Source organism: Pan paniscus, chromosome X (assembly GCF_029289425.2).
Source record: "Pan paniscus chromosome X, NHGRI_mPanPan1-v2.0_pri, whole genome shotgun sequence".
Classification (NCBI taxonomy): domain Eukaryota; kingdom Metazoa; phylum Chordata; class Mammalia; order Primates; family Hominidae; genus Pan; species Pan paniscus.
In genome coordinates this window covers 100,701,198-100,727,169 of record NC_073272.2, presented here as the reverse complement: position 1 = coordinate 100,727,169, position 25,972 = coordinate 100,701,198, and the positions used below count along the sequence as shown (strand labels likewise).

The 25,972-nt window shown below is 40.9% G+C and overlaps 1 protein-coding gene across 6 annotated transcripts in view; it reads right to left on the bottom strand.

Moving 5' to 3' along the window:
- Window positions 1-25,972, bottom strand: part of CENPI (centromere protein I) — a 68,684-nt gene that overhangs the window by 38,139 nt on the left and 4,573 nt on the right. For 5 of the 6 annotated variants that reach the window (XM_034949464.3, XM_008962750.4, XM_057301086.2 and 2 more), the window contains 7 exons: window positions 19,095-19,213; window positions 18,688-18,795; window positions 8,247-8,295; window positions 7,913-7,959; window positions 1,913-2,002; window positions 1,447-1,575; window positions 1,048-1,215 (listed from right to left, as the gene is read on the bottom strand). In XM_034949464.3, the coding sequence (XP_034805355.1) occupies window positions 1,048-1,215; window positions 1,447-1,575; window positions 1,913-2,002; window positions 7,913-7,959; window positions 8,247-8,295; window positions 18,688-18,795; window positions 19,095-19,213 (710 nt within the window). The remainder of the gene's footprint in view (window positions 1-1,047; window positions 1,216-1,446; window positions 1,576-1,912; window positions 2,003-7,912; window positions 7,960-8,246; window positions 8,296-18,687; window positions 18,796-19,094; window positions 19,214-25,972) is intronic. The other variant, XM_055106348.2, reaches the window with a different exon arrangement.

Genomic DNA, 25,972 nt, shown 5'->3' with positions numbered 1-25,972 from the left:
ACAGAACAACCGATCAACAGTTAAGTATCTGAAAAGTGGATAAGGGAATCGTCATATAGAAAATATATAACAAAAATAGGCTGGGCATGGTGGCTCATGCCTATAATCCCAACACTTTGGGAGGCTGAGGCAGGAGGATCACTTGAGCCTAGGAGTTTGAGGCCAGACTGAGCAATATATTTTTAAAATAATTTTTTTTTGTTTTGTTTTGAGATGGAGTCTCGCTCTGTCACCCAGGCTGGAGAGCAGTTGCTCCATCTCAGCTCAGTGCAACCTCTGCCTCCCAGGTTCAAGCGATTCTCGTGCCTCAGCCTCCTGAGTAGCTGGAACCACAGGCATGCAATACCAAGCACGGTTAATTTTTTTTTTTTTTTTTTTGAGACGGAGTTTCGCTCTTGTTGCCCAGGCTGGAGTGCAATGGCGCGATCTCGGCTCACTGCAACCTCCGCCTCCCAGGTTCAAGCAATTCTCCTGCTTAGCCTCCCAAATGGCTGGGATTACAGGCATGCGTCACCACGCCCAGCTAAATTTAGATTTTTAGTAGAGGTGGGGTTTCTCCATGTTGGTCAGGCTGGTCCCGAACTCCCAACCTCAGGTGATCTGCCCGCCTCAGCATCCCAAAGTGCTGGGATTACAAGTGTGAGCCACCGCGCCCAGCCCAATTTTTGTATTTTTTAATAGAGATGGAGTTTCACCATTTTGGCCAGGCTGGTCTTGAACTCCTGACCTCAAGTGATCCGCCCACCTCGGCCTCCCAAAGTGCTGGGATTACCGGCATGAGCCACCGTGCCCAGCCTGATATAAATTGTTTTAAAAATTAGCCAGGCGTGGTGATGCACATCTGTAGTCCCAGCTACTTAGAAGGTTGAGGTGGGAGGATCACATAAGCCCAGGAGTTCAAGGCAGCAGTGAGCCATGATCACACCACTGCCTGGGTGACAGGTAAGACCCTATCTCAAAAAAACAAAACAAACAAACAAACAAAAAAAACAAAGGCCATGAAATTCAAATAGAAAATGCAAAGAAGCACATGGTCCAGTCACATACCTCTAAGCAATGGATGTTCTGTAAAAGTTGGGGGAAGCTTTGAAGTTGTTCTAGTGGAAATGATCCACTTCTATTCAGACAATCAGAAAGACTCATCTCTTTTTTCCCACATTCTTTAGTGTAGCTACTGGAATTGAGCACTGGTATAACTGAGAGAGAATTCCACTTCTGAAGAAAGATAATAAAACAATCTATCAATGGACTAAACAGACTACAAACCACAAATATAAAAGCAACTGGTAAGGTGTTTCAATTAAAGGAATCTGAATATGGCTTACACAGAATCCTGGGTAACTGACATATACTTAAATATCTATAATCTCCTCTAAGATCTGAATGGTTATTATTTGGATTTAATAAAAGAAAGCCATGCAAGTTGTTTGAGCTTTAGATACTTACTCTTTTTAGAGGACGAACATTAGCTGGACCTAACATCAACTTCAGAGGTTCTGGAGAAGGTCCCCGGTTTCTTTGCTTCACGGCAAGCAGAGCCGTCTTCCATAGATTCTCTGAATTCTTAAAATATATCTATAAATTTGGATATAAAGTACAAGAGAGTAGGTACCCATAAACTGAAGCAACATAAAGTCTAAAATGCCTCATTAATTGAAAATATATTATGAAATCCTTTACACCCATACAAATGCACTTAAAGTATTTTTTTCTGATTAGTAATCTATTAAATATACCAAATGGGATCAACACGAAGTACCAATTCCTAAAAAAAAACTTTCCCAAAACAGTACCACAATACTAGACAGTAAAACAGTAGGCTGTAAACATTTTAGTTGAAATCTGTAAGTTAACTTTACCAAAAATAACATATTTCAATCTTAATATGATTTCTCTCTCCTTAATCCCTTACCTTCTTCCTTACAGGCAAAGATACTGAAATCAGAGCAGGAGCAAAGAACTTATACAGTGACAACAAAGCCTGGAGATGAGGCTGCATTCCCTGAAATAAAATAAGTTTTCCATTTTCAATTCTGTGGCTATTAAGAAACTGAGGAAACAAATACCAATAAGAAGGAAAAAAGTATATTCAGACCATAATTTCGCTGAGATATAGCTATAGGAAGATGCTACCAAAAATCAAGGAATGAGTAACCAGACATTTAAGTCAACCACCATAAAACAACCCTCTCCAAACTGTGATCTTCTCTCTTAGGACCCTTTCCAACTTTACTTCTTCCTTGTATTTTTCTCTTCTCTTCCTATACCTTAGGCTGACCAGTCATACTTACTAGCATAGCATAGCTTATTCTCACTGGTAGCATACTCAGGACTCAAAGTTTACTCATCCTTGATTTAGACCTCAAGGAGACAGGACCAAAAGAGAAGCTAATACCTGATTATTATAATTCTTGGAAAATTATCTAGGAAATTACAATTGGTATGCCATAATCAAGCAGCTTTGATATAACTGAAACAAGTCTTAACAAAAGCACTAATTTCACAACGAAAGATGTGATTACTGCTAGATACCTGTTTTATACATCTGGCTATCCAGAGAAAACACACCATTAAAATGAATTCTAAGGAAGTAACCAAATTGTTTTATTATACTAAAATTTTATTGAATCAAATACTGCACAAAGGCAGCAAATGAGGCTTAGAAATACAATATTTCCATTTTATAACAGCTTCTTGAAATTAAATTTATTAAAACAAAACCAAAATGACCCAGTTTATCTATGTTGAAAATATCTCCTAACCTCTGTACACCCATTATTAATGAGTATCAGAGTGTTTGTTTTGAGCTAGAATGCTTTTTAGAGAATACTTAGTTGTGCTGAGGGCTTTAGAACTTATAGTCTAGTTAATTAAAACTATCTTTTTTGTTAAAAAGTTAATACTAAAAAAGGTAAGGGGGAGATTTCCAGTTAAAAATGGCATATCGAACATATGATTAATTCTGGGTTCTCCCAAAGCCCCATTTAAAAGACAGTAAAAGAATGAAAAAGGTGGCTGGGCACGGTAGCTCATGCCTGTAATCCCAGCACTTTGGAAGGCCGAAGTGGGTGTATCACTTGAGGTCAGAAGTTTGAGACCAGCCTGGCCAACATGGTGAAACCCCATCTCTACTAAAAATACAAAAATTAGGCCGGCTGTGATGGTGCACACCTGTAGTCCCAGCTACTCGGGAAGCTGAGGCAGGAGAATGGCTTGAACCTGGGAGGCAGAGGTAGCAGTGAGCTGAGATCGCATCACTGTACTCCAGCCTAGGTGACGGAGTGAGACTCCATCTCCAATAAATAAATAAAAGAAGAATGAAAAAGGATAAAGCAAAGCACAAGTTCAAAGAGAACAAGAGAGGAGATAACAGCATATGAGAAATCTAAATAAGATTTTGGAACCTAGAATGAAGATGGTCAAATAGTAACCAAGTTAGCAGAATAGATAAAATGAAATCTAAGGTATCAACAGAAAAAGCCTCAAAAAAATCAGATTCATGCTTGACAACTCCCAGAAAAGATCAAGAGTTGAGGGACCACATATCTCTAAAAAGTGGGGATGCAAAAGGGACAAGAAAACAGGAGTATTGCATGAAAGGCTACATAAGAAGCAGTTAGAACCCCAAATTCCTTCACTATACTGGCAAAACATTAGGGCTTTACTCTGAAAATGAAGCTGGACTCGGATACCAGGCACAGCCAACGGAGGATACCAAGACCATTTCTCACCCCTTTCTAGTGCTCAGGTCTCAGAGTGCCAGTAGCCAGGTTTACACCCTGTGATGATGTATTAGCCCACTCTAACACTGCTATAAAGAACTGCCCAAGACTGGGTCATTTACAAAGGAAAGAGGTTTAACTGACTCACAGTTCCACGTGGCTAGGGTGGCCTCAGGAAACTTACAAACATGGCGGAAGGGGAAGCAAACACATCCTTCTTCACACGATGGCAGGAAGGAAAAGAATTAGAGCCGGGCGAAGGGGAAGCCCCTTATAAAACCATCAGATCTCGTGAGAACTCACTCACTATCACAAGAATAGCATGGGGGAAACCGCCCCCATGATTCAACTACCTCCCATTGGGTCCCTCCCATGACATGTGGGGATTATGGGAATTATAATTCAAGATGAGATTTGGGTGGAGACACAGCCAAACCATATCAGATGGTTAATTTTAAGTGTTGATTTGGCTGGTCCACAGGCTGCCCAGATATTTGGAGAAACATTATTTTGGGTGTTTCTGTGAGGGTTTTTTAGATATGTTTAACATTTAAATCAGTAGACTCTGAATAAAGCAAATTGACTGCCCTCCGCAATGTGGATAGGTCTCATCCAATCAGTTGACAGCCTGAATAGAAGAGGTCCCAGAAGAAGAAGAAAATGTCCAACAGACTGCCTTCAGACTTTATTTGCAACAGCAGTTCTTCCTGGTTCTATAGTAGACTGCCACTTAACTCAAACTGGAACATTGGCTCTCCTGGGTCTCCAGCCTGCTGGCCCATCCGGTAGATTTTGGACTTACCAGCCACCATAAAAAAGTCAAATGAGCCAATTCCCTATAATATTATAAATATACACACACACACACACACACACACACACACACTTGATTCTCTATGTACAACCGTGCAACCACATAAGACAGGAAACAGGAGAATTCTGTTTTGAGAATATTAACATAGTCATCTGGGAGGATCCTCAACAAAACATCAAGATCCTACAATGAACAAGTCCTGCTCATACACACAAGTTTCCAATCATCATGTTAGTGTTTTACTTTTAAATATGAACAAATAAGCTTTACCAAGCATTGGTGAGCAGTGGCTCACACCTGTAATCCCAGCACTTTGGGAGGCCAAGGCGGGAGGATTGCTTGAGCCCAAGAGTTTGAGACCAGCATGGGTGACATAGAGAGACCCTGTCTCTACAAAAAATTTAAAAATCAGCCAGGCCTGGTGGTGCATGCCTGTAGTCCCAGCTACTCCAGAGGCTGAGGAGGGAGGATCGCTTGAGCCCAGGAATTCACGGTGGCAGTGAGCCATGATCATGCCACTGCACTCCAGCCTGGGTGACAAAGTGAGACCCCCGTCTCTAAAAAAAATTAAAATAAAATTTAAATTTAAAAAGTATCATAAAAGACCAAACAATCTAAAAACAGAAACTATGAGGAAACAGAGACAAAGCTTGAAACAGAAAAAAATCACAGCCCAAAGTGCATACACACAGGCTCATGCCCGGTAGAGGGAGAACCAACCCTTAGGATGAGACCTAATTCCCCCTTCTTGTTCTAAAGATTGCTCTGGACAGGGCCTAGTGTATGTAGGAAAATGCCCCACTTCCTACTATTCATGTCTGCTACCAGAAATACAATTTTTGTGGTTTTGTTTCCTTCATAGATTGGGAGCTATGGGGCATGGAGGGGGATAGACGGGATATATGCCTTTGCAGGTATCAGAAATTCGCACATCCAATGTATTTCCTCACATATGTTGACTATGCCTGTTACTATCATGCATGTTAGGTTACATATGAACATGGCTATGCCTTCTTGGTTTGATATTGTTGGACTTACCCAAATTCATCAAAATTCAGCTAATCAAAACAATGTTATGTATGCATCTTTATAAATGGGTACTTACTGACAATGGAATAATTTAGTGATGTACTGTATAGACTGGTAGTAATGAAACCAGACATTTAGTGTCTCCGTTATAAATTTTTAGACAATCATCTCATAAATCATTTTTTACTTGAACATACACTGTGTTTCAGCTAATACAAAACAAATCAGCAAGATCTTTTGTTTGTTTGTTTGTTTGTTTTTTTGGAGACGGAGTCTTGCCCTGTCGCCCAGGCTGGCGTGATCTCAGCTCACTGCAACCTCCGCCTCCCAGTTTCAAACAATTCTCCTGCCTCAGCCTCCCAAGTAGCTGGGATTGCAGGTGCCCACCATCACGCCCAGCTATTTTTTGTATTTTTAGTAGAGACGGGGTTTCACCATGTTGGCCAAGATGGTCTCGAACTCCTGACCTCGTGATCTGCCCGCCTCGGCCTCCCAAAGTGCTGGGATTACAGGTGTGAGCCACTGCACCTGGGTACTAAGATCTTTTATTATGGTAAGAATTGTCTTATTCCATTGAAATGTTTTGCTGTAACATGGGAAAAGGTACATTTTTTTCATAATTTCTATTAATGTGAAATAAAATTCAAATTGGACAAAAATATTACCATTAATATCTTCAGAGAACTAAGAAAAAATAATCGTACCCATGGAACTAAAACAGAAGGCTACAAAAAAAGAATAATCATTGAGCTGCACTAAGAGGAGACCTCACATTGGAGAAGCACAAATGTGTTCTGTGTTTGTGTCTTTCATTCAATAAATGCCTATAGGTAGGCCATGAAAGCTACAGTTAGACATGACCACTATTACTTCCATTGTTTCATATCCAGAGCTTCACAGACTTCTGTTACCTGGCAGGTAAAGTGGAAATAACAATGCAGAGAGCTGTAAGGACCAGAGATAACAGTCAGAGAATATACTGAAGTTTAAGCATCCAGAAGATAATGTCTTAAAATGCTTTCCTAGGCCAGACTCAGCGGCTCACACCTGTAATCCCAGCACTTTGGGAGGCCAAGGCAGATGGATAACCTGAGGTCAGGAGTTCGAGACCAGCCTGGCCAACATGATGAGACCACCATCTCTACTAAAAATATAAAAAATTAGCCTGGCGTGGTGCTGTGCGCCTGTAGTCCCAGCTACTTGGGAGGCTGAGGCAGGAGAATCGCTTGAACCCGGGAGACAGAGGTTGCAGTGAGCTGAGATCGCACCACTGCACTCCAGCCTAGGCAACAGAGGTAAACTCCATCTCAAAAAAAAAAAAAAAAAAAGCTTTCCTAGATCACATCCATACAAAATATAAATTCATTTATGACCACTCCCTAACACTTACTGTTCCAGCCATACCAACCCAGCTCCCTAAACAATGTTTGCTGTTTGACATCTCCATGTCTTTGCTCATGCTGTTCCCTCTGGGAGGAATGCCCTTCTCTCCCTTCTTTGCCTACTTAAATCCTATTCATCCCTTAAAAATTCTCTCAAGCAGGCCGGGTGCAGTGGTTCATGCCTGTAATCCCTGCACTTTGGGAGGCCGAGGCAGGCAGATCACCTGAGGTCAAGAGTTCGAGACCAGCCTGGCCAACATGAAACCCCGTCTCTACTAAAAATACAAAAAATTAGCCAGGCATGGTGGTGGGCGCCTGTAATCCCAGTTACTCAGGAGGCTTAGGCAGGAGAATTGCTTGAACCCAGGAGGCGGAGGTTGCAGTGAGCTGAGATTACACCCCACTGCACTCCAGCCTGGGCGAAAAGAGTGAAACTCCATCTATAAAATAAAAATAAAATAAAATAATTCTCTCAAGCATCACCACTTCTCCTTGACCCCAAGTCTGATTCTGATTTTTCATTTTGTTCACTGAGCTCCCCAGAAAATAAGTTCCTTAAAGATAATGAGTGATAGGCCAGGCGCGGTGGCTTACGCCTGTAATCCCAGAACCTTGGGAGGCCGAGGCGGGTGGATCACCGAGGCCAGGAGTTCCAGACCAGCCTGGCCAACATGGTGAAACCCTGTCTCTACCAAAAAACACAAAAGTTAGCCGGGTGTGGTGACGCGTGCCTATAATCCCAGCTACTCGGGAGGGTAAGGCAGGAGAATCGCTTGAACCTGGGAGGCGGAGGTTGCAGTGAGCCAAGATCATGCCACTGCACTCCAGTCTGGGCAACAGAGTGAGACCCTGTCTCAAAAAAAAAAAAAAAAAGATCAAGAGTTATTTGATTTTGTATTCCCAATGCCTGGCTCAGTACCTGGCACATAGTACATTGGCAGGTCTTAGGTCTTTTCAGTACTCACCATTTTGGCCTGAAGATCAAGCAGTTTTCTCACACGAAATGGTTTGACTAGAAAACATAAAGGAAAGAGGTACTATGCATTTGGATTCAGAATAAAAAGAAATTGGTTATATTTAACCACCATGCAATTCATACAGTTTCTTCTTGTAACATATCAAGGAAATAAATACCTGTTCAGTTAAGCCATTAAGCAGATGCTCTTAAAGTACTAAAAAGCAATTTCCACAAAATGACTTCTGTCATATAACTAATGCTAATAGTTATTTTAACTTTATAAAGGCCAATACAAATGCGAATTCTACAAAGTATAATACAACTGTAATGAAAATACTCACCATTCTCTTTTTTGGTAAGTAAATATAACAAATGGCAAACATAAGGGCACTGTTAAAACATAAAAAAATATTAAGAGAAATGATAATATGTCTTGAACAGAGGGGCAACACATTTTCCTCAAATGTCAATCTTACGCTGATTAAGTAAAAAACCTTCAGGACTTCACTGAACAATAGTTTTACAAAGAGTCTCTTTTTCCTACTGTATAGTGATAAAAAAAACAATAGTTTTAATCAGCATTTCATTAGGCCATTTTTTAGTTATTTTTGGAATGTAAAGATATTGCAGACAATTTGAAAAACAGAATTACCTATCATCCTCCTACCTAACAAAAATTCATGGATTCCTTTCAATATTTGCATGTATGTATTTAGTTACTAAATTCATACAAATATTGAAAGGAATCCATGAATTTTTGTTATTCCTTTCAATATTTTTATGTATGTGTATTGTTAGTTGGTGGAGACAAGGTCTCACTATGTTGCCCAGGCTGGTCTCTAACTCCTGGCCTCAAGTGATCCTCCTGACTCAGCCTCCTAAAGTACTAGGATTACAGGCATGAGCCACTGCACTTGGCCCATACTTGTTAAGACATAAACTTGAAACTTTTATCCTGATTTCCTATTTAAAACCATTTTCCCATGTTGTTTAGTCTTCAAAATTATCATTTTCAATGATGCTTCATATTCCAGTCAGTATATATACAAGAATTTAGTTAACAGCTTAGTCTTCAGTTTGGCAAATAGTATGCACTCAATTTGCTAATTAAATTATTGTATGACTGATTCCCTTCTACCATTTCATTTTCAGTGTCCATCTGTTGAGGTCTTACTCTAGATCAGGGGTCAGGAAACTATGGTCTACCTGTTTTTGTAAATAAAGTTTTATTGGGACACAGCCACATCATTCATTTATTTATTGTCTACAGCTGCTTGCACACCACACCAGCAGAGTTGAATAGTTGTGACAGAGACAATATGGCCTTCATGCTCAGAATATTTACTACCTATCCCTTTAAGAAAAAGTTTGCCAATACCTTCTCTAAATAATAGGAAAGTGACAAAATAAAGTATTTAATAGTACTAGAGAAAGCAACAAGAGCAAAGACTTTCTTTAAATAAATTTGTATTTTTGTAGTCATGACTCTAAACTTTAAAGTCTAAACTACAGCATATTCCATACTGCCTCTTCTGTACTTAGAAATGGTTTGAGAAAGAATCTAAACATACTTTTAAGAAGCATGAATTTAGATATGGAATTTTTATTTTTATTTTTTGAGACGGAGTTTCACTCTTGTTACCCAGGCTGGAGCACAATGGCATGATCTCGGCTCACTGCAACCTCCGCCTCCCGGGTTCAAGCGATTCTCCTACCTCAGCCTCCCAAGTAGCTGAGATTACAGGCATGCACCACCACGCCCGGCTAATTTTGTATTTTTAGTAGAGACAGGGTTTCTCCATGTTGTTCAGGGTGGTCTCGAACTCCTGACCTCAGGTGATCTGCCCACCTTGGCCTCCCAAAGTGCTGGGATTACAGGTGTGAGCCACCACACCTGGCCGGAATCTTTTTTTAAAAGAAAGAATACATGTTATGACCACATCTGCCATATACTACACAGAGAATAGCAATTTTCAGTATAAAAAATGTGTTACGTCATATGCTTAAGGATATGAACTACTAGCAATACTATCATGTTGAATATGAAATGAGTGTTACACAATCACTTGCCCTAGACTCCATTATTATAGGAAATCTGACATTCTCTTTTAATCACATCTAGAAAGGAAAAACTCATATATTTTAATCATTTTACAATTGCCTTTCTGGCAAATATTTAGGTTGGTGCAAAAGTAATTGCAGTTTTTGCCATTTCAATGGCAAGTACTTTAATAAGTACTTGGGTTATAAAAGGCTCAGTCCCTGACTGGAAGAACTCAGTCTATTGAGCTATTAGAAGAAAGCAGAAAGCGTCTCTTCTTATTTCCTATTCTTTACAAAGTATGTTTAAACACAGAATTCATTTGTATTGCAATTTGGTCAGTTTATGAACAGAAACAATATGAGGTTAAGAGAGATGTCAAAGGTAAGAGAGAGACGATGACATACCACTTGTCATTCAACCACACCTGTGCACCACAGGACATGCAACAGGGATGAGCATCCTGCATCCTTACTTTCTATCGACACTTCCAAGGTTACCACTCTTTCACCGTTGTATAGAAAAAGACCTCCTCTGAGACTTAGTTCACCCAACTTTACTACCTCTACCTTACCTATACCCTGTCAGCTCACTACTAACCTAGTACCTTCCCCAAAATTCCGTGAGGATTTGGGCATCTCACTCAGTTTTCAGCTCTAACTCTAATCCCAATATCATGCCAGATGACTTTAATGTCCATATCAACAAATCACCGTGGTCTTACAGTTTACTGACCTCAATTCCAATGACCTGATAACCATCTATAGAAATATTGTGTATTAGATACTCTGAATGACTCTGACTGCTTTCCTGCCAGCTCAGCAATGTTTTTGACATCATATCCAGCTGTTGAAGCATGTTTCAGAGCTGGCATGAAAGCAAGAATCTGCAGTTCCCAAAAACAAAGTGAAAGTAGAAACACTAAATATTGAACAAGCTTTCTCACCAAGATTTTTTGCCAAACCTTAGAAACTTTGAACTTACGACTTTAATAGCTACAAAGGGAGGCAGGGATAGGTTAGGCAGGGGATAAAGCTTAGGACCCACCCAATGTGTAGATTATGCAGAGGATCTATTATAATAAAAAACTGGAATCCCCAAGAGCTACACACTAAGTGTATGGTTGTGAAATTAAAACTCCACTGTGTTGAACAGGACAGCAAGAAAACTTGCTTGTCCTGACCTTGGAAATGGGTGAAAGGAAAATAAAACCTTTCCCAAGAATTTGTAACCACAAGCCAGCTCAAAAAATGTCTGCAGTTTGGCCAGGCGCAGTGGCTCATGCCTGTAATCCCAACACTTTGGGAGAGCAGGCAGATTACCTGAGGTCAAGAGTTTGAGACCAGCCTGACCAACATGGAGAAACCCCGTCTCTACTAAAAATACAAAATTAGCCAGGCATGGTGGTGCATGCCTGTAATCCCAGCTACTCGGGAGGCTGAGGCAGGAGAATTGCTTAAACCCAGGAGGCAGAGGTTGCGGTGAGCCAAGATCGTGCCATCGCACTCCAGCCTGGGCAACAAGAGCAAAAAACTCTGTCAAAAAAAAAATTATATATATATGTCTGCAGTTTGAATTTACACTAGTGGGATGGCCTGGAAAACCTAAAGAGAATAACTTAAAGTGGCTCTAACTTAGTTGTAACTCTCAGGTAAATCATATATCTTGTATCTAGGGACTTGTATCTAGAATACAGAAAGAACTCTTACAACCCTATAGGATAATGAACAACCCAATTTAAAAGTGGGCAAAGGATCCTAAGAGACATTTCTCCAGGGAGGGTATACAAATGGCCAATAAGCACATGAAAAGATGCTCAATATCATTAGTTATCAGGGAAATGCAAATCAAAACCACAATGAAAGACCACTTCACACCTACTAGCATGGCTATAATCAAGTCAGATAAAATAGCCAGTATTGGTGAGGATGTGATGAAATTTGAACCCTGTCATAGACTGCTGGCAGGAATGAAAAATGGTACAGCCACTGTGGAAAAGAGTTTGGCGATTCCTCAAAAAGCTGAACATAGAATTGCCATATGATACAGTAATTTTTTTCCTAGGTATACACTCAAAGGAACTGAAAAAGCAGGAACCTGAACAGATATTTATATATCAATACTCAACACAGCACCATTCACAATAGCCAAAAAGTGAGAACAACTCAAATGTCCAACATCAGATGAATGGATAAACAAAATTAGATATAGTCATCCCTTGTTATCAGCAGGGGATTGGTTCCAGGACTTCCCTTCCCCGCCACCATATCAAACTCTGCGGATTCTCAGGTTCCTTATATAAAATTGTGTAGTACTTGCATATAATCTATGCACATCCTCCTGTATACTTTAATCAGGGGGTGCCCAGTCTTTTGTTATCCGGGCCACATTGGAAGAAGAATTGTCTTGAGCCACAAATAAAATACACTAACGATAGCTGATGAGCTTAAAAAGAAAAATCCCCCCAAAAATCTCATAATGTTTTAAGAAAGCTTATGAATTTGCATTGGGACTCATTCAGAGCAATCCTGGGCTGTGGGTTGGACAAGCTTGCTTTAAATCATCTCCGGATTAGTTATAATACTTAACATAATGCAAATGCTATGTAAATAGTTATTACACTGTATTTTTTATTTGTATTATTTTTTATTGTTATATGTATCTTTTAATATTTTCAATCAATAATTGGATGAATCCATGGATGCAGAACCCTCAGACACAGAGGGCTGACTGCATATATATGAAGTAGAATATTATTCACCCATAAAAAGGAATGAAGTTCTGATACATGGTACAAATGGATGAACCTTGAAGACATTATGTTAAGTGAAAGAAGCCAGACACAAAAGGATAAATACTGTATGAATCCACTTATATGAGGTACCTAGAATAAGCAAATTCATAGAGACAGATAGTAGATTAGAGGCTACCAGGAGCAGGGGAAAGAGGGAATAGGGAGTTACTGCGTAATGGTTAGAAAATTTCAGTTTAGGGTAATGAAAAAGTTTTGTAAATAGATAGTGGTGATGCTTGCATGACACTGTGAATGTAATTCATGTCAATGAATTATACACCAAAAAAATGTTTTAAAATGGTGAGAGTCAGGCACAGTGCCTCACATCTATAATTCCAGCACTTTGGGAGGCCGAGGCAGGAGGATTGCTTAAGGCCAGAAAATCAAGGCCAGCCTGGGCAACATAGTGAGACTCTGCCTCTAGAAAAACTTTAAAAATTAGCCAGGCATGGTAGCACATGCCTGTAGTCCCAGCTACTCTGAAGGATGAAGTGGATGACTCATTGTATGATATGCGAAATAAATCTCAATAAAGCTGTGTTTGTCTTTGTTCTTTTTTTTTGAGACAGAGTCTCGCTCGTTACCCAGGCTGATCAATCGAGGCTGCAGTGAGCCATGATAGTGCCACTGCACTCCAGCCTGCACAAGAGTGAGACCCCATCTCAAATTAAAAAAAAAAAAAAATAGAAATAATGAAAAAAATAAATGGCCGGGCTCGGTGGCTCAAGCCTGTAATACTAACACTTTGGGAGGCCAAGGAGGGCGGATTACCTGAGGTCAGGGATTTGAGACCAGCCTGGCCAACATGGCGAAACCCCATCTCTACTAAAAATACAAAAATTAGCCAGGCGTGGTGGTGCAGGCCTATAATCACAGCTACTCGGGAGGCTGAGGCAGGAGAATCACTTGAACCCGGGAGGTGGACGTTGCAGTGAGCTGAGATCGCGTCATTGCACTCCAGCCTGGGCGACAAGAGTGAAACTCTGTCTCAAAAAATAAATTAAAAAAAATTTTTTTTATGTACTAATACACCAGGCGTAGTGGCTCATGCCTGTAACCCCAGCACTTTGGGAGGCCGAGGCAGGCGAATCACCTGAGGTCAGGAGTTCAAGACCAGCCTGACCAACATGGAGAAACCCTGTCTCTACTAAAAATACCAAAAATTAGCCGGGCGTGGTGGCACATGACTGTAATCCCAGCTACTCAGGAGGCTGAGGCAGGAGAATCGCTGGGACCTGGGAGGCGGAGGTTGCATTGAGCTGAGATTGCACCACTGCACTCCAGCCTGGGCAACAAGAGTGAAACTCCATCTCAGGGGAAAAAAAAAAGTACTAATACATGCTATAACACAGATGAAACTTGAAAACATTTTGCTAAGAGGCAAGTCATAAAAGACCACATTATTACATGAGTTCATTTATATAAAATGTCCAAAATAGGCAAACCTATAAAGACAGAAAATTAGATTAGGGGTTGCTTAGAGCTAGGGGGGTAATAGAGAGATGGGAGTGATAGCAAAGGGTGTGGGGTTTCTTTTTTTCTTTTTGAGGTGATGAAAATGTTCTAAAATTGACTATGCTGAAATGGTTGTACATATCTGTGACTACACTTAAAATCAGCAAATTGAATACTTTAAATGGGTGAATTGTATGGTATGTGAATTAAATCTCAATAAAGCTGTGTTTGTTTGTTGGTTGGTTTGTTTGTTTTTTGAGACAGAGTCTCGCTCGTCACCCAGGCTGGAAAGTGCAGTGGCGTAATCTTGGCTCACTGCAATCTCCGCCTCCCCAGTTCAAGTGATTCTCCTGCCTCAGCCTCCCAAGTAGCTAGGATTAGAGGTGCCTGTCACCATGCCTGGCTAATTTTTGTATTTTTAGTAGAGACGGGGTTTCACCATGTTGGCCAGGCTGTTCTCAAACTCCTGACCTCAGGTGATCTGCCCCCCTCGGCCTCCCGAAGTGCTGGGATTACAGAGGTTAGCCACCACGCCTGGCCTAAAGCTGTTTTTTAAAAGCAGCCAGAGAGAAAAGAAAAAAAGGATTACAATTAGACTGATTCAATAACATGATGGAAGCAAGGAGCCAGTGGAATAATATTGTCAATATCCCGAAAAAATTTAACTGTCACTCTAGAATTCTACATACACTAATACCAGTTTTTGAGAACAAGGGCAAAGTAGAGACATTTTCAGACAAAGAGTTTGCCATCAAAAGATTTTCAATGAAAGAATAAAAAATACACTTTTAGCCAAAGGAAAATAATCTCATCTTGAAGGTGTGAGATGCAAAAACAAATGATGAGCAAAGATACTGGGAGATATGTGGGAAATCTAAACAATTATCAACTGTAAAAATAGTATCGGCCAGGCGTGGTGGCTCATGCCTCTAATCCCAGCACTTTGGGAGGCCGAGGCAGGCGGATCACCTGAGTTTGAGGCCAGCCTGACCAACCTGGAGAAACCCTGTCTCTACTAAAAATACAAAAAATTAGCTGGGCGTGGTAGCACATACCTGTAATCCCAGCTACTTGGGAGGCTGAGGCTTGAACCCAGGAGACAGAGGCTGCGGTAAGCCAAGATCACACCATTGTACTCCAGCCTGGGCAACAAGAGTGAAACTCCATCTCAAAAAAAAAAAAAAAAAAAACTACTCTGTGTGTGTGTGTGTGTGTGTAAAGGGATGGAGAAAAACAAGGTAAAACTAAAACCAGACAACAACAGCATATAAGCCAGGAGCAGTGTGATGAGAGTTAAAGCATTCTTCAGCACCATATGACAAGAAGAGAAAAAAAAGAAAAAGAAAAAAAGAGTTAAAGCATCCTAAGGTTTTTGTATCCTATAAGATAAAGGTACAGATGCCAGTCACCTTTAGACTTAAAGTATGCAAGTTAAGTAGGTACAAAAACACTTAGGTGACTTCCAAACAAGAATAGGAAAGAAACTACGGTCAATCCAAAAAAAGGAGGATAGAGAACACTTAGAAAAAAAAAAAAGCTTATTTAGAATATCTCAAAATAAGATATCTGAATTTATTTCTACTATATCAATAATCACTACACCAAGGTAAATAAACTAATTCTCAGCCAGGCACGGCAACAGAGTGAGACTCCGTCCCAAAAAAAAAAAAAATTAGAGGACCCCTTGGCCAGTGTGGTAGCTCACACCTGTAATCCCGGCACGTTGGGAGCCCGAGGCGGGTGGATCACCTGAGGCTCACTGCTGCCTCCAACTCACAGCCCATTTCTACAAATCTTTTTAATGTCTCTGGCTTAAGAGAACACAGTTGGAATCTGTGCTTCTATATTAATTCTGTTATGTTTTGATTGAATTGCATGAAGAAAATCCAGCCTCACACAGATACATAGTTGGAAAAGGTAGGAATATTTTAAAAGCCTTTTCAGAAAATTGTGGATATTAGTCTTTGATACTACACCAAAACTTGACAAGTGGTACTTTCTTAAGGGTTAGCTGCAATGTGGAATCTGAAACACTCTCAATAAAAGCTCTGTACTCTGTTCCATTAAAATTCATTGATGTATCTTGTATTTTAAATGGATCTTTTATCCATGTATGAATTTAGAACATCGTACTTGTTCATCTGGAAAATATTGGCTCACTGAGTTATACTGAGCTTCCAAATGCTGACACATTTCATTATATGATAACTAAAAATCACAACATTAATACCATCACCAATTATTAGAAAAGTCTTTCAGGTATCTAAAAGCTGTCAGGTTCATAGTGGCAGATACAAATTTTCCAAACTTTGATTTTTCACTTGAATGCTCAAATTCTATCACTGGCAACAGATACGGCCAGTTGTTTTCTTTGAAATAACAGGATTGTTTTGTTCATTTTCAAGAAAACATCTTCCAAGTACCCAAGTCTGTATAACTACGGTTCGTACGTCAGTCATTCTTTTCTTTTGAGACACAGTCTCACTCTGTCGCCAGGCCGGAGTGCAGTGGCGCAATCTTGGCTCACTGCAACCTCTGCCTACTGGGTTCAAGTGATTCTCCTGCCTCAGCCTCCCGAGTAGCTGGGACTGCAGGCACATGCCACCATGCCCAGCTAATTTTTGTATTTTTAGCAGAGACGGGGTTTCACCATGTTGGCCAGGATGGTCTCAATCTCTTGACCTTGTGATCCACCTGCCTCAGCCTCCCAAAATGCAGGGATTACAGGTGTGAGCCACCGCGCTTGGCCATCAGTCATTCTTTCAAATAAAAATGGAGCTAGTTCGGCTCGCAACTCAATCACACAAATGCTTTTCCTCAGAATAACCACTGTACTTTAGCATGCAGGAGGACTTTGTTTGTACTTGCCATTTCATCATACAGAATATTAAAGATGTAGAGATTTAATAAAACTAATGAGTTAACTTTTACTGCTTCATTTGACATTAAGTGAAATTAGCATTTTTTTTTTACCACAATGAAGAACATAATGAAGAATATGCTAGTATAGTTTGGTGCCACTGCCTTGATTCCTGTTAAATGGCCAGCAGTTTTACCCACCATTGCTTTAGCACCATCAGCACTAAGGTGAACAAAGTGAAAATGGCAAATAATACCTTGGTATTATTATGAAAATAATTTTGACCTCTTGGACTTCCTGAAAGGGTCTCAGGAAGCCCCAGGGGGTCCACAGACCATATTTGAGAATTTCTTGTCTAGGACATCATGTTATACCTAGATTATCATGTCAGCTTCCTAACTAGTATTCCTGCCTTCAGCCTCTCTCTTAATTCACATTGTTGGGAACTACTAGATATAGCTTCCTACAAAGCTGCTTTCTAGCCAAAAATTTTCAGTGATTTCCCCACTGAATAAAGTTCCAATTCCTTAGCATCACATTGGAAGACCTCTACAATCTGTCCTCACCCAACTTTTTCAGGCTTACCACCTAACACCACCTCTAATTAGGTCAGGCTGGTCTATTTAAGGTCTCCTAAAACACAATTTACACACCTCACAACTTTGCTTGAAATATTCCCATCATATCAAATATCACTTTCTGTCATCAAATCCCAAATCCTATTCAACCTGTAAGGCCCAGCTCAACACCCACATACTTTATGGTGTTTTAACTAATCATTTTGATTTACAGTGCTTTCTTCCTTCCTGGAAATATTACAGCAATTATTATCCTCAAACTATCCTATACTGTTTTTGATAATTTATGTGATTTCCTTAATTCCCCAATGAGATTTCAAGTTCCTGGAATATAGAAACCCTATGCTAAACTTTGAATCTTCTACAGTGGCTAGGACAATGCAATGAACACACTGGAAACATCATTTTTAAAAAATAAAATCAATAAATGAATTCCCTTCCCAAAGGCAAGAGCAATACAGTTAGATGAGTGATTCACATGGTCTGTGAACTACTGATGGTCCTTGAAAGTCTTCCAGGTGGACAGTAGATTGATTTCTTAAAGTTATTAATGTTTTTAAGAGAAATAATTATGCTATTTAATCAAAATCACTCCATTGGCACTCGTGAAAAGTAATCCTCTCCTTCTCATTAATTCTGATGAGGCTTTTGCAGCGTTAATCAAGAAAATGTAGAGTAAATGACTCGAAGGACTCTGTTGAAGTGGTTTAAAAGGGAAAAGATGGCAATGAGTGCTCCAGATCAGCAAAGAAGACTCCAACGTGGAATCAACTTTATCTGTAACATTTTTATTTCCTTAAAAGAAGACATAAAGTAAATACGATAAAAATTTTCTATTTGTTAATCTGAGAGACAGGTGCAAAATAGAATGTTATTATTTGCCCTTTTCTGTATATTTGATATGTCTACGTTATCTTGGTACATTTCTGTATGTTTGATATATTTTTAAAATAAGGAAAAACACATTGTGTAGCACACTGAAGCATATATGGTGCATCAATATACACACATGTACTATTTGATTGATGCCTAATGCTGCCCAATTTTTACTTACCAGTGCATCATCTTGCAATGAAGCAAAAAAGAAGCCATAGAGCAAGTTAATTTGCTCCTTACGATCAATGAAGTCAAACATTGCAACCAGCCAACGATAAAAAAGTACCTATTGAAGAGACAAAATACTTATCTTTAAAGAAATATAACTGGTACAGAAGAGTTTAATTCCGCCCCCCGTCCCCCGCCGCCAGGGCTATTTTAGAAGCTTCAGGCACAAAGTAGAATAATAGATTTTATTTCTCAGTAAAAATTTCTGTTTGAACATAGTCCTTGCATCAAGATATATTGTTCCAAAACTACAGGCTTTGCACAAAAGGCCAATGCCATTACTTCATAAGTGGCTCTTCCTTGCCAGCCCTTAAGTGGTTCTGAAGGACTTATCATCAAAGTGTTTAAAAAGATTACCTTGGTGCTACCAGAACACTTGCCAACACAAAGCCAGGAGACTGCCTTAACCACAGAATCTTCTGATATTACTGTTGCTGGGATGATGCACTTCAATATCCGTGTGTTTACAGCATTTCCTGGAAAGGAGACAAGCTAAATTAAACTACATTTTAGTGTCTCGATTGTTCTTTTACTATTATTCACTCTTGGATCTAAAAATCTCACATTAGGCTGGGCGTGGCAGCTCATGCCTGTAATCCCAGCACTTTGGGAGGCCACGGTGGGCAGATCACCTGAAGTTGGGAGTTCAAGACCAGCCTGACCAACATGGAGAAACCCTATCTCTACTAAAAATATAAAAATTAGCTGGGCGTGGTGGAGCATGCCTGTAATCCCAGCTACTCGGGAGGCTGAGGCAGGAGAATCGCTTGAACCCAGGAGGCAGAGGTTGCGGTGAGCCGAGATCACGCCATGCACTCCAGACTGGACAAGACCAAAACTCCATCTCAAAAAAAAAAAAAAAAAAAAAACACCACACCTCACGTTATATTGAAGGCAATAAAAACCAACAGTATGTAAAACTCAGTATCTCTTATCATTATTAATAAATTGTTCAAAACAAAAATGTACCTTTAACTACTAATATACAATAAGGCAATAGTTAGGCACAGTGGCTCATGCCTATAATCCTAACACTTTGGGAGGCCGAGGCAAGCGGATCACTTGAGCCCAGGAGGTCAAGACTAGCCTGGGCAACATGACAAAACCCCGTTATCTACTAAAAATACAAAAATTAGCCAAGGGTGGTGGGGCAAGCCTGTAGTCACAGCAACTCGGGAGGCTGATGTGGGGGAAACACCTGAGCCCAGGGAGGTCGAGGCTGCAGTGAGCTGTGATCGTGCCACTGCACTCCAGCCTGGGTGACAGAGTGAGACCCTCTCTCAAAAAAAAAAAAAAAACTATAAGGCAAATTATTTGGTCCAAATATTTCTATTTAAAAAATATAAATGAGTACAGGGTTTCTTCTTGGGGTGATGAAAATGTTCAAGAATTAGATAGTGGTGATGATTACACAACTCTGTGACTATGCTTTAAAAAAATGCTGAATTTGGGGCCGAGCGTGGTGACACATGCCTATAATCTAAGCACTTTGGGAGGCTGAAGCAGATGGATCACTTGAGCCCAGGAGTTTGAGACCAGCCTGGGCAACATAGCAGGACCCCGTCTCTATGGAAAAAAAAAAAAAAAGATTAGCTGGGCATGGTGGTGCCTCCTGGGAGGCTGAGGCCGGAGGACTGCTTGAGCCTAGGAGTTTGAGATTAGCCTAGGCAATATAGTGAGACCCCAATCTCTACAAAAAATATAAAAATTAGCCAGATGTGGTAGCACATGCCTATAGTCCCAGTTACTTGGGAGGCTGACGTGGGAGGATCGCTTGAGCCTGGAAGGTGGAGGTTGCAGTGAACTGAGATCACACCACTAGACTCCAGCCTGGGTGACAGAGTGAGACTCTGTCTCCAAAAACAAAAATGCTGAATTTTTAAAACAATGAATTTTGCCGGGCACAGTAGCTCACGCCTGTAATTCTAGCACTTTGGGAGGCTGAGGCAGGCAGATCACCTGAGGTCAGGAGTTCAAGACCAGCCTGGCCAAGGTGATGAAACCCCATCTCTAATTAAAAAAATACAAAATTAGGCCAGGTGTGGTGGCTCACGCCTGTAATCCAGCCCAGGTGACAAGAGCGAAACTCCGTCTCAAAAAAAAAAAAAAAAAAATTAGCCAAGTGTTGTGGTAGGCGCCTGTAATCCCAGCCACTCGGGAGGCTGAGGCAGGAGAATCACTGGAACCCGGGAGGCAGAGGTTGCAGTGAGCCAAGATCATGCCATTGCACTGCACCCTGGGCTACAAGAGTGAAACTCCATCTCAAAAATAAAAAAATAAAAAATAAAAAAATAAAACAATGAATTTTATGAGGGCACAGTGGCTCACAACTGTAATCCCAGCACTTTGGAAGGCCGAAGCAGGCAGATCATCTGAGGTCAGGAGTTCAAGACCAGCATGGCCAACATGGTGAAACCCCATCTCTACTAAAAATACAAAAATTAGCTGGGTGTGGTGGTGGGAGCCTGTAATCCCAGCTACTCGGGAGGCTGAGGCAGGAGAATCGCTTGAACCCAGGAGGCAGAGGTTGCAGTGAGCCAAGATCACACCATTGCACTCCAGCCTGGGCAATAAGAGTGAAACTCCATCTCACAAAAAAAAGAAAAGAAAAAAAATGAATTTTATGGTATGTAAATTATACCTCCAAAAAAGCTTTCAATCACAGGGAAATTTCAAAGATTTTTTTTTTAATGGCCTAATAGACTGATTTATTTAAAGCTACTGACGGACACTTTGCATGAGGTGTTACATTTAAGAATGTATTTGTTCATGAGAGAATGTGAACCAGAAATAAAAACATAAATATAAAATTAAAAATATATATATTTGTACCATCCACTCACCCCCAAAAAGTGGGGAGAGTAGCAGAAGAGAACAGATATTCTTTTTTTTTTTTTTTTTTTGAGACAGGGTCTGACTCTGTCACCCAGGCTGGAGTGCAGTGGTGCAATCATAGCTCATAACAACCTCAAATTCCTGGGCTCAAGCAATCCTCCCACCTCAGCCTCCAGAGTAGCTGGGACTACAGGCACGTGCCACCATACCTGGTTAAGTTTTTTATTTTTAGCAAAGACAAGGTCTCACTATGTTGCCCAGGCTGGTCTCACATCCTGGGCTCAAGGGATCTGCCCACCTTGGCCTCCCAAAGTGCTGGGATTACAGGCATGAGCCACCGTGACTGGCCTAGAACAAGATATTCTTGGAATTGGCTGGCAGTAATACCATTCTACACTAGTCCAATCTTTCCACTTGATCTCAGGCCTCTATGGTGTTCTCCCATCTGGTAATAGAAATGATGTCACAGAGATCACCTGAGGTCAGGAGTTCGAGACCAGCCTGGCCAACGTGGTGAAACCCCATCTCTACTAAAAATACAAAACTTAGCTGGGCATGGTGGCGGGCACCTGTAATCCCAGCTACTCAGGAGGCTGAGGCAGGAGAATCGCTTGAACCTGGGAGGCGGAGGTTGCAGTTAGCTGAGATCACACCATTGCACTCCAGCCTGGGTGACAAGAGCAAAACTCCATCTCAAAAAAAAAAAAAAAGATGTCATAGAGACTGGCTTTGAATATATCCTATCTCAATTTCTGTTAATTAAGGCTTCAAGAATTAGAATATATCTCATCACTTTCTACACTATCATTCTGTGGAGAAGAAAGGAAGCAGTGATGATAGGTAATGAATCACAAAAATAAAAATCTCTGCTTTCCACTCTTGTGGTTTCCTGTTTTTCTTGTTTTCTTTCTCACTCCCATCCACTAAGTCTTCGAAATTTAAAATAGTCTCACCACCAACACATTACATGTGCACAAATTCAAAGGGAGAATTCAATATTAATTCTATTTTTACTTCCAAGTGACTTAATTTTTAAAGAGTCTAAAGTCCCTTTGTACCTAATTATGATGACATTTCTACCATACCTGCCTCTAAATATGCATCTCAACTTACCAAAAGAGCTGCATGTAAAGATCTAGTAGGGATGGGGACATCACAAAAATAACTATAATAAAAGGGAGAAAAGGAATTAAGGAGGCCACATTTGACCTCAGCAAATTCCAGCTTAACAGAAAAAAAAAAAATGAAAAGTAACAATAGAAAGCCAGAGATTATTTTTTAACTTGCTATATAAAAGTTTCCCGAGTCTGAGGCATGCATTTTGAGACACCTCAAGTCCTAGCAGACATCAAGATAACCTAATCATTAATTTCTGAGATATCAAAAGGAGGCTGGGTGCAGTGGCACGCACCTGTAGTCCCATCTACTTGGGAGTCTGAGATGGGAGGATTGCTGGAGTCCAGAAGGTCAAGGCTGCAGTGAACCATGATCATACCACTGCACTGCAGTCTGGACAACACAGCAAGACTCTGTCACGAAAAAAAATTTCTAAAATAGAAAACATCTGTATACTCCATACATGTTGTTTTTTTGTTTTGTTTTTTTGAGATGGAGTCTCGCTCTTCACCCAGGCTTGAGTGCAGTGGCATGACCTCGGCTCACTGCAAGCTCCGCCTCCTGGGTTCACGCCATTCTCCTGCCTCAGCCTCCCAAGTAGCTGGGACTACAGGCGCCCGACACCACGCCCGGCTAATTTTTTGTATTTTTAGGAGAGACGGGGTTTCACCATGTTAGCCAGGATGGTCTCGATCTCCTGATCTCGTGATCCGCCCACCTCGGCCTCCCAAAGTGTTGGGGTTACAGGCGTGAGCCACTGCACCCGGCCCCTACTCCATATATGTTTTAAGGTGAGATGGGAGTGGGAGAATTGATCTTGACAGACATTGTTCAGTTAAACATGGATTCCTGGAAAGATATTAGAACCAAATAATCTAAAACCATCTACAAGAAAAAAGCCAATTTTATTAGGTCTAATTTAACTTTCTAGGGAAACAGAGAACTAATCAGATAAAAATGGAAAAATAAAATACTTGACAGTCATATGTTGAATTCGGTTAGTAATGTGTTGTTACTTTAAAATAAATACACACACACCCCTGCAAGTATGCTGCTAGGATATAAACAAAGGAATCTAACATCCAACAGCCAGGAAATACTTAGTATATAAAGCATTTGGTTTTGAGAGCTGTCTTAATTTTTCTTTTTTTTTTTTTTTCCCAGAGACAGGGTCTTGCTCTGTGGCCCACACTGGAGTACAGTGGCACCATCATAGCTCAAACTCCTGGGCTCAAGTGATTCTCTTGCCTCAGACTCCCAAGTAGCTGGGACTACAGGCACATGCCACTGCACCTAGCTAATTTTTTTTTTAACATTTTGTAGACAAGGTTTTGCTTTGTTGCCCAGGCTGGTCTCAAATCTGGCTTCAAGCAATCATCCTGCCTTGGCCCCTCAAAGTGCTGGGATTATAGGCATGAGCCACTATACCCAGCCTTAACTTTTTTTTAAGTAGGAAAAAAAGCAGCAATGTGGTACAGTATAAGCACTAGAATGGGAGTTTGGACATCTTTAAGCAAGTCTCTTTAACTACTCTGAGCCTCTTTTTCCTCACCTTTAAATGAGAGTGTTTAAAGTCTAAAATATCTTCCAAGTCTGAATTTAAATGAGAAAAACTTAAAAGGTTCAAGTAAATAAAATATTGACCAGGTGTTATTTCTAAGAACCTCTTCCAACCATCCGAACCACCACCAATGAATTTAGAACAGGAAAAGATGCATTTGCACAAAAGAAAAAGCATCTTAGCTGGGCACACTGGCTCACGCCTGTAATCCTAGCACTTTGGGAGGCCAAGGCGGGTGGATCACCTGAGGTCAGAAGTTTGAGACCACCCTGGCCAACATGGCGAAACCCCGTCTCTACTAAAAATACAAAAATTAGCTGGGTGTGGTGGCACATGCCGATAAGCCCAGCTACTCAGAAAGCTGAGGCAGGAGAATCGCTTGAACCCAGGAGGCAGAGGTTGCAGTGAGCCGAGATCATGCCATTGCATTCCAGCCTGGGTGAAAGAGTGAAACTCATCTCAAAAAAAAAAAAAAAAAAAAAAAAAAAAAAAGAAAGAAAATGAAGGTAATGAAGTAGACTAAGTGATCTTTTAAGATGCCTTCCAGCAACATTGTTTAAATTACTACGTATGCTTCTTAAGATAAATACTAAAAAATGGTTCTCATGTATTTGGTGACAAAAGTATGTATTTTGCATTTTATCTGTGATGATATATGGTAACTGGTTATTTTCGGCATATGCACACAGAAACTTTTGGCCCAAACACACACACAAAAAAACCCATTTTATAATCTTAACAGATTGGTCTTATGAAGAGAACATTAAACATAAAAAACTGCAACTAATTCCAATGAACAATGTAATTCAAAGTCTAAAAGGAAGGTCGGACACAGTGGGTCACGCCTGTAATCCCAGCACTTTGGAAGGCCGAGGTGGGCGGATCACCTGAGGTCGGGAGTTCCAGACCAACCCGACCAACATGGAGAAACCCCATCTCCACTAAAAATACAAAACTAGTCAGGCGTGGTGGCGCATGCCTGTAATCCCAGCTACTCAGGAGGCTGAGGCAGGAGAATCGCTTGAACCTGGGAGGCAGAGGTTGCAGTGAGCCAAGATCGCACCACTGCACTCCAGCCTGGGCAACAAGTGCAAAACTCAGTCTCAAAAAAATAAATAAACAAAGTCTAAAAGGAAAAACTAACAGCAAAGTGATGACAAAAGCATCCCAGGCTGGGCGCAGTGGCTCACACCGGTAATCCCAGCACTTTGGGAGGCCGAGGCGGGTGGATCACGAGGTCAGGAGTTCAAGACCAGTCTGCCCAAGATGGTGAAACCCTGTCTCTACTAAAAATACAAAAACATTAGCCGGGCGTGGTGGCAGGCACCTGTAATCCCAGCTACTCGGGAGGCTGAGGCAGAGAACTGCTTGAACCCGGAAGGTGGAGGTTGCAGTGAGCTGAGATTGCGCCACTGCACTCCAGCCTGGGCGATGGAGTGAGACCCAGTCTCCCAAAAGAAAAAAAAATCCCCTTGGCCAGGCACGGTGGCTCACACCTGTAATCCCAGCACTTTGGGAGGCCGAGGCAGGCGGATCACGAGGTCAGGAGATGGAGACCATCTTGGCTAACACAGCGAAAACCCGTCCCTACTAAAAAAAAAAAAAAAAAAAAAAAAATACAAAAAATTAGCCAGGTGTGGTGGCACTCACCTGTAGTCCCAGCTACTCAGGAGGCTGAGGCAGGAGAATTGCTTGAACCCGAGAGGCAGAGGTAGCAGTGAGC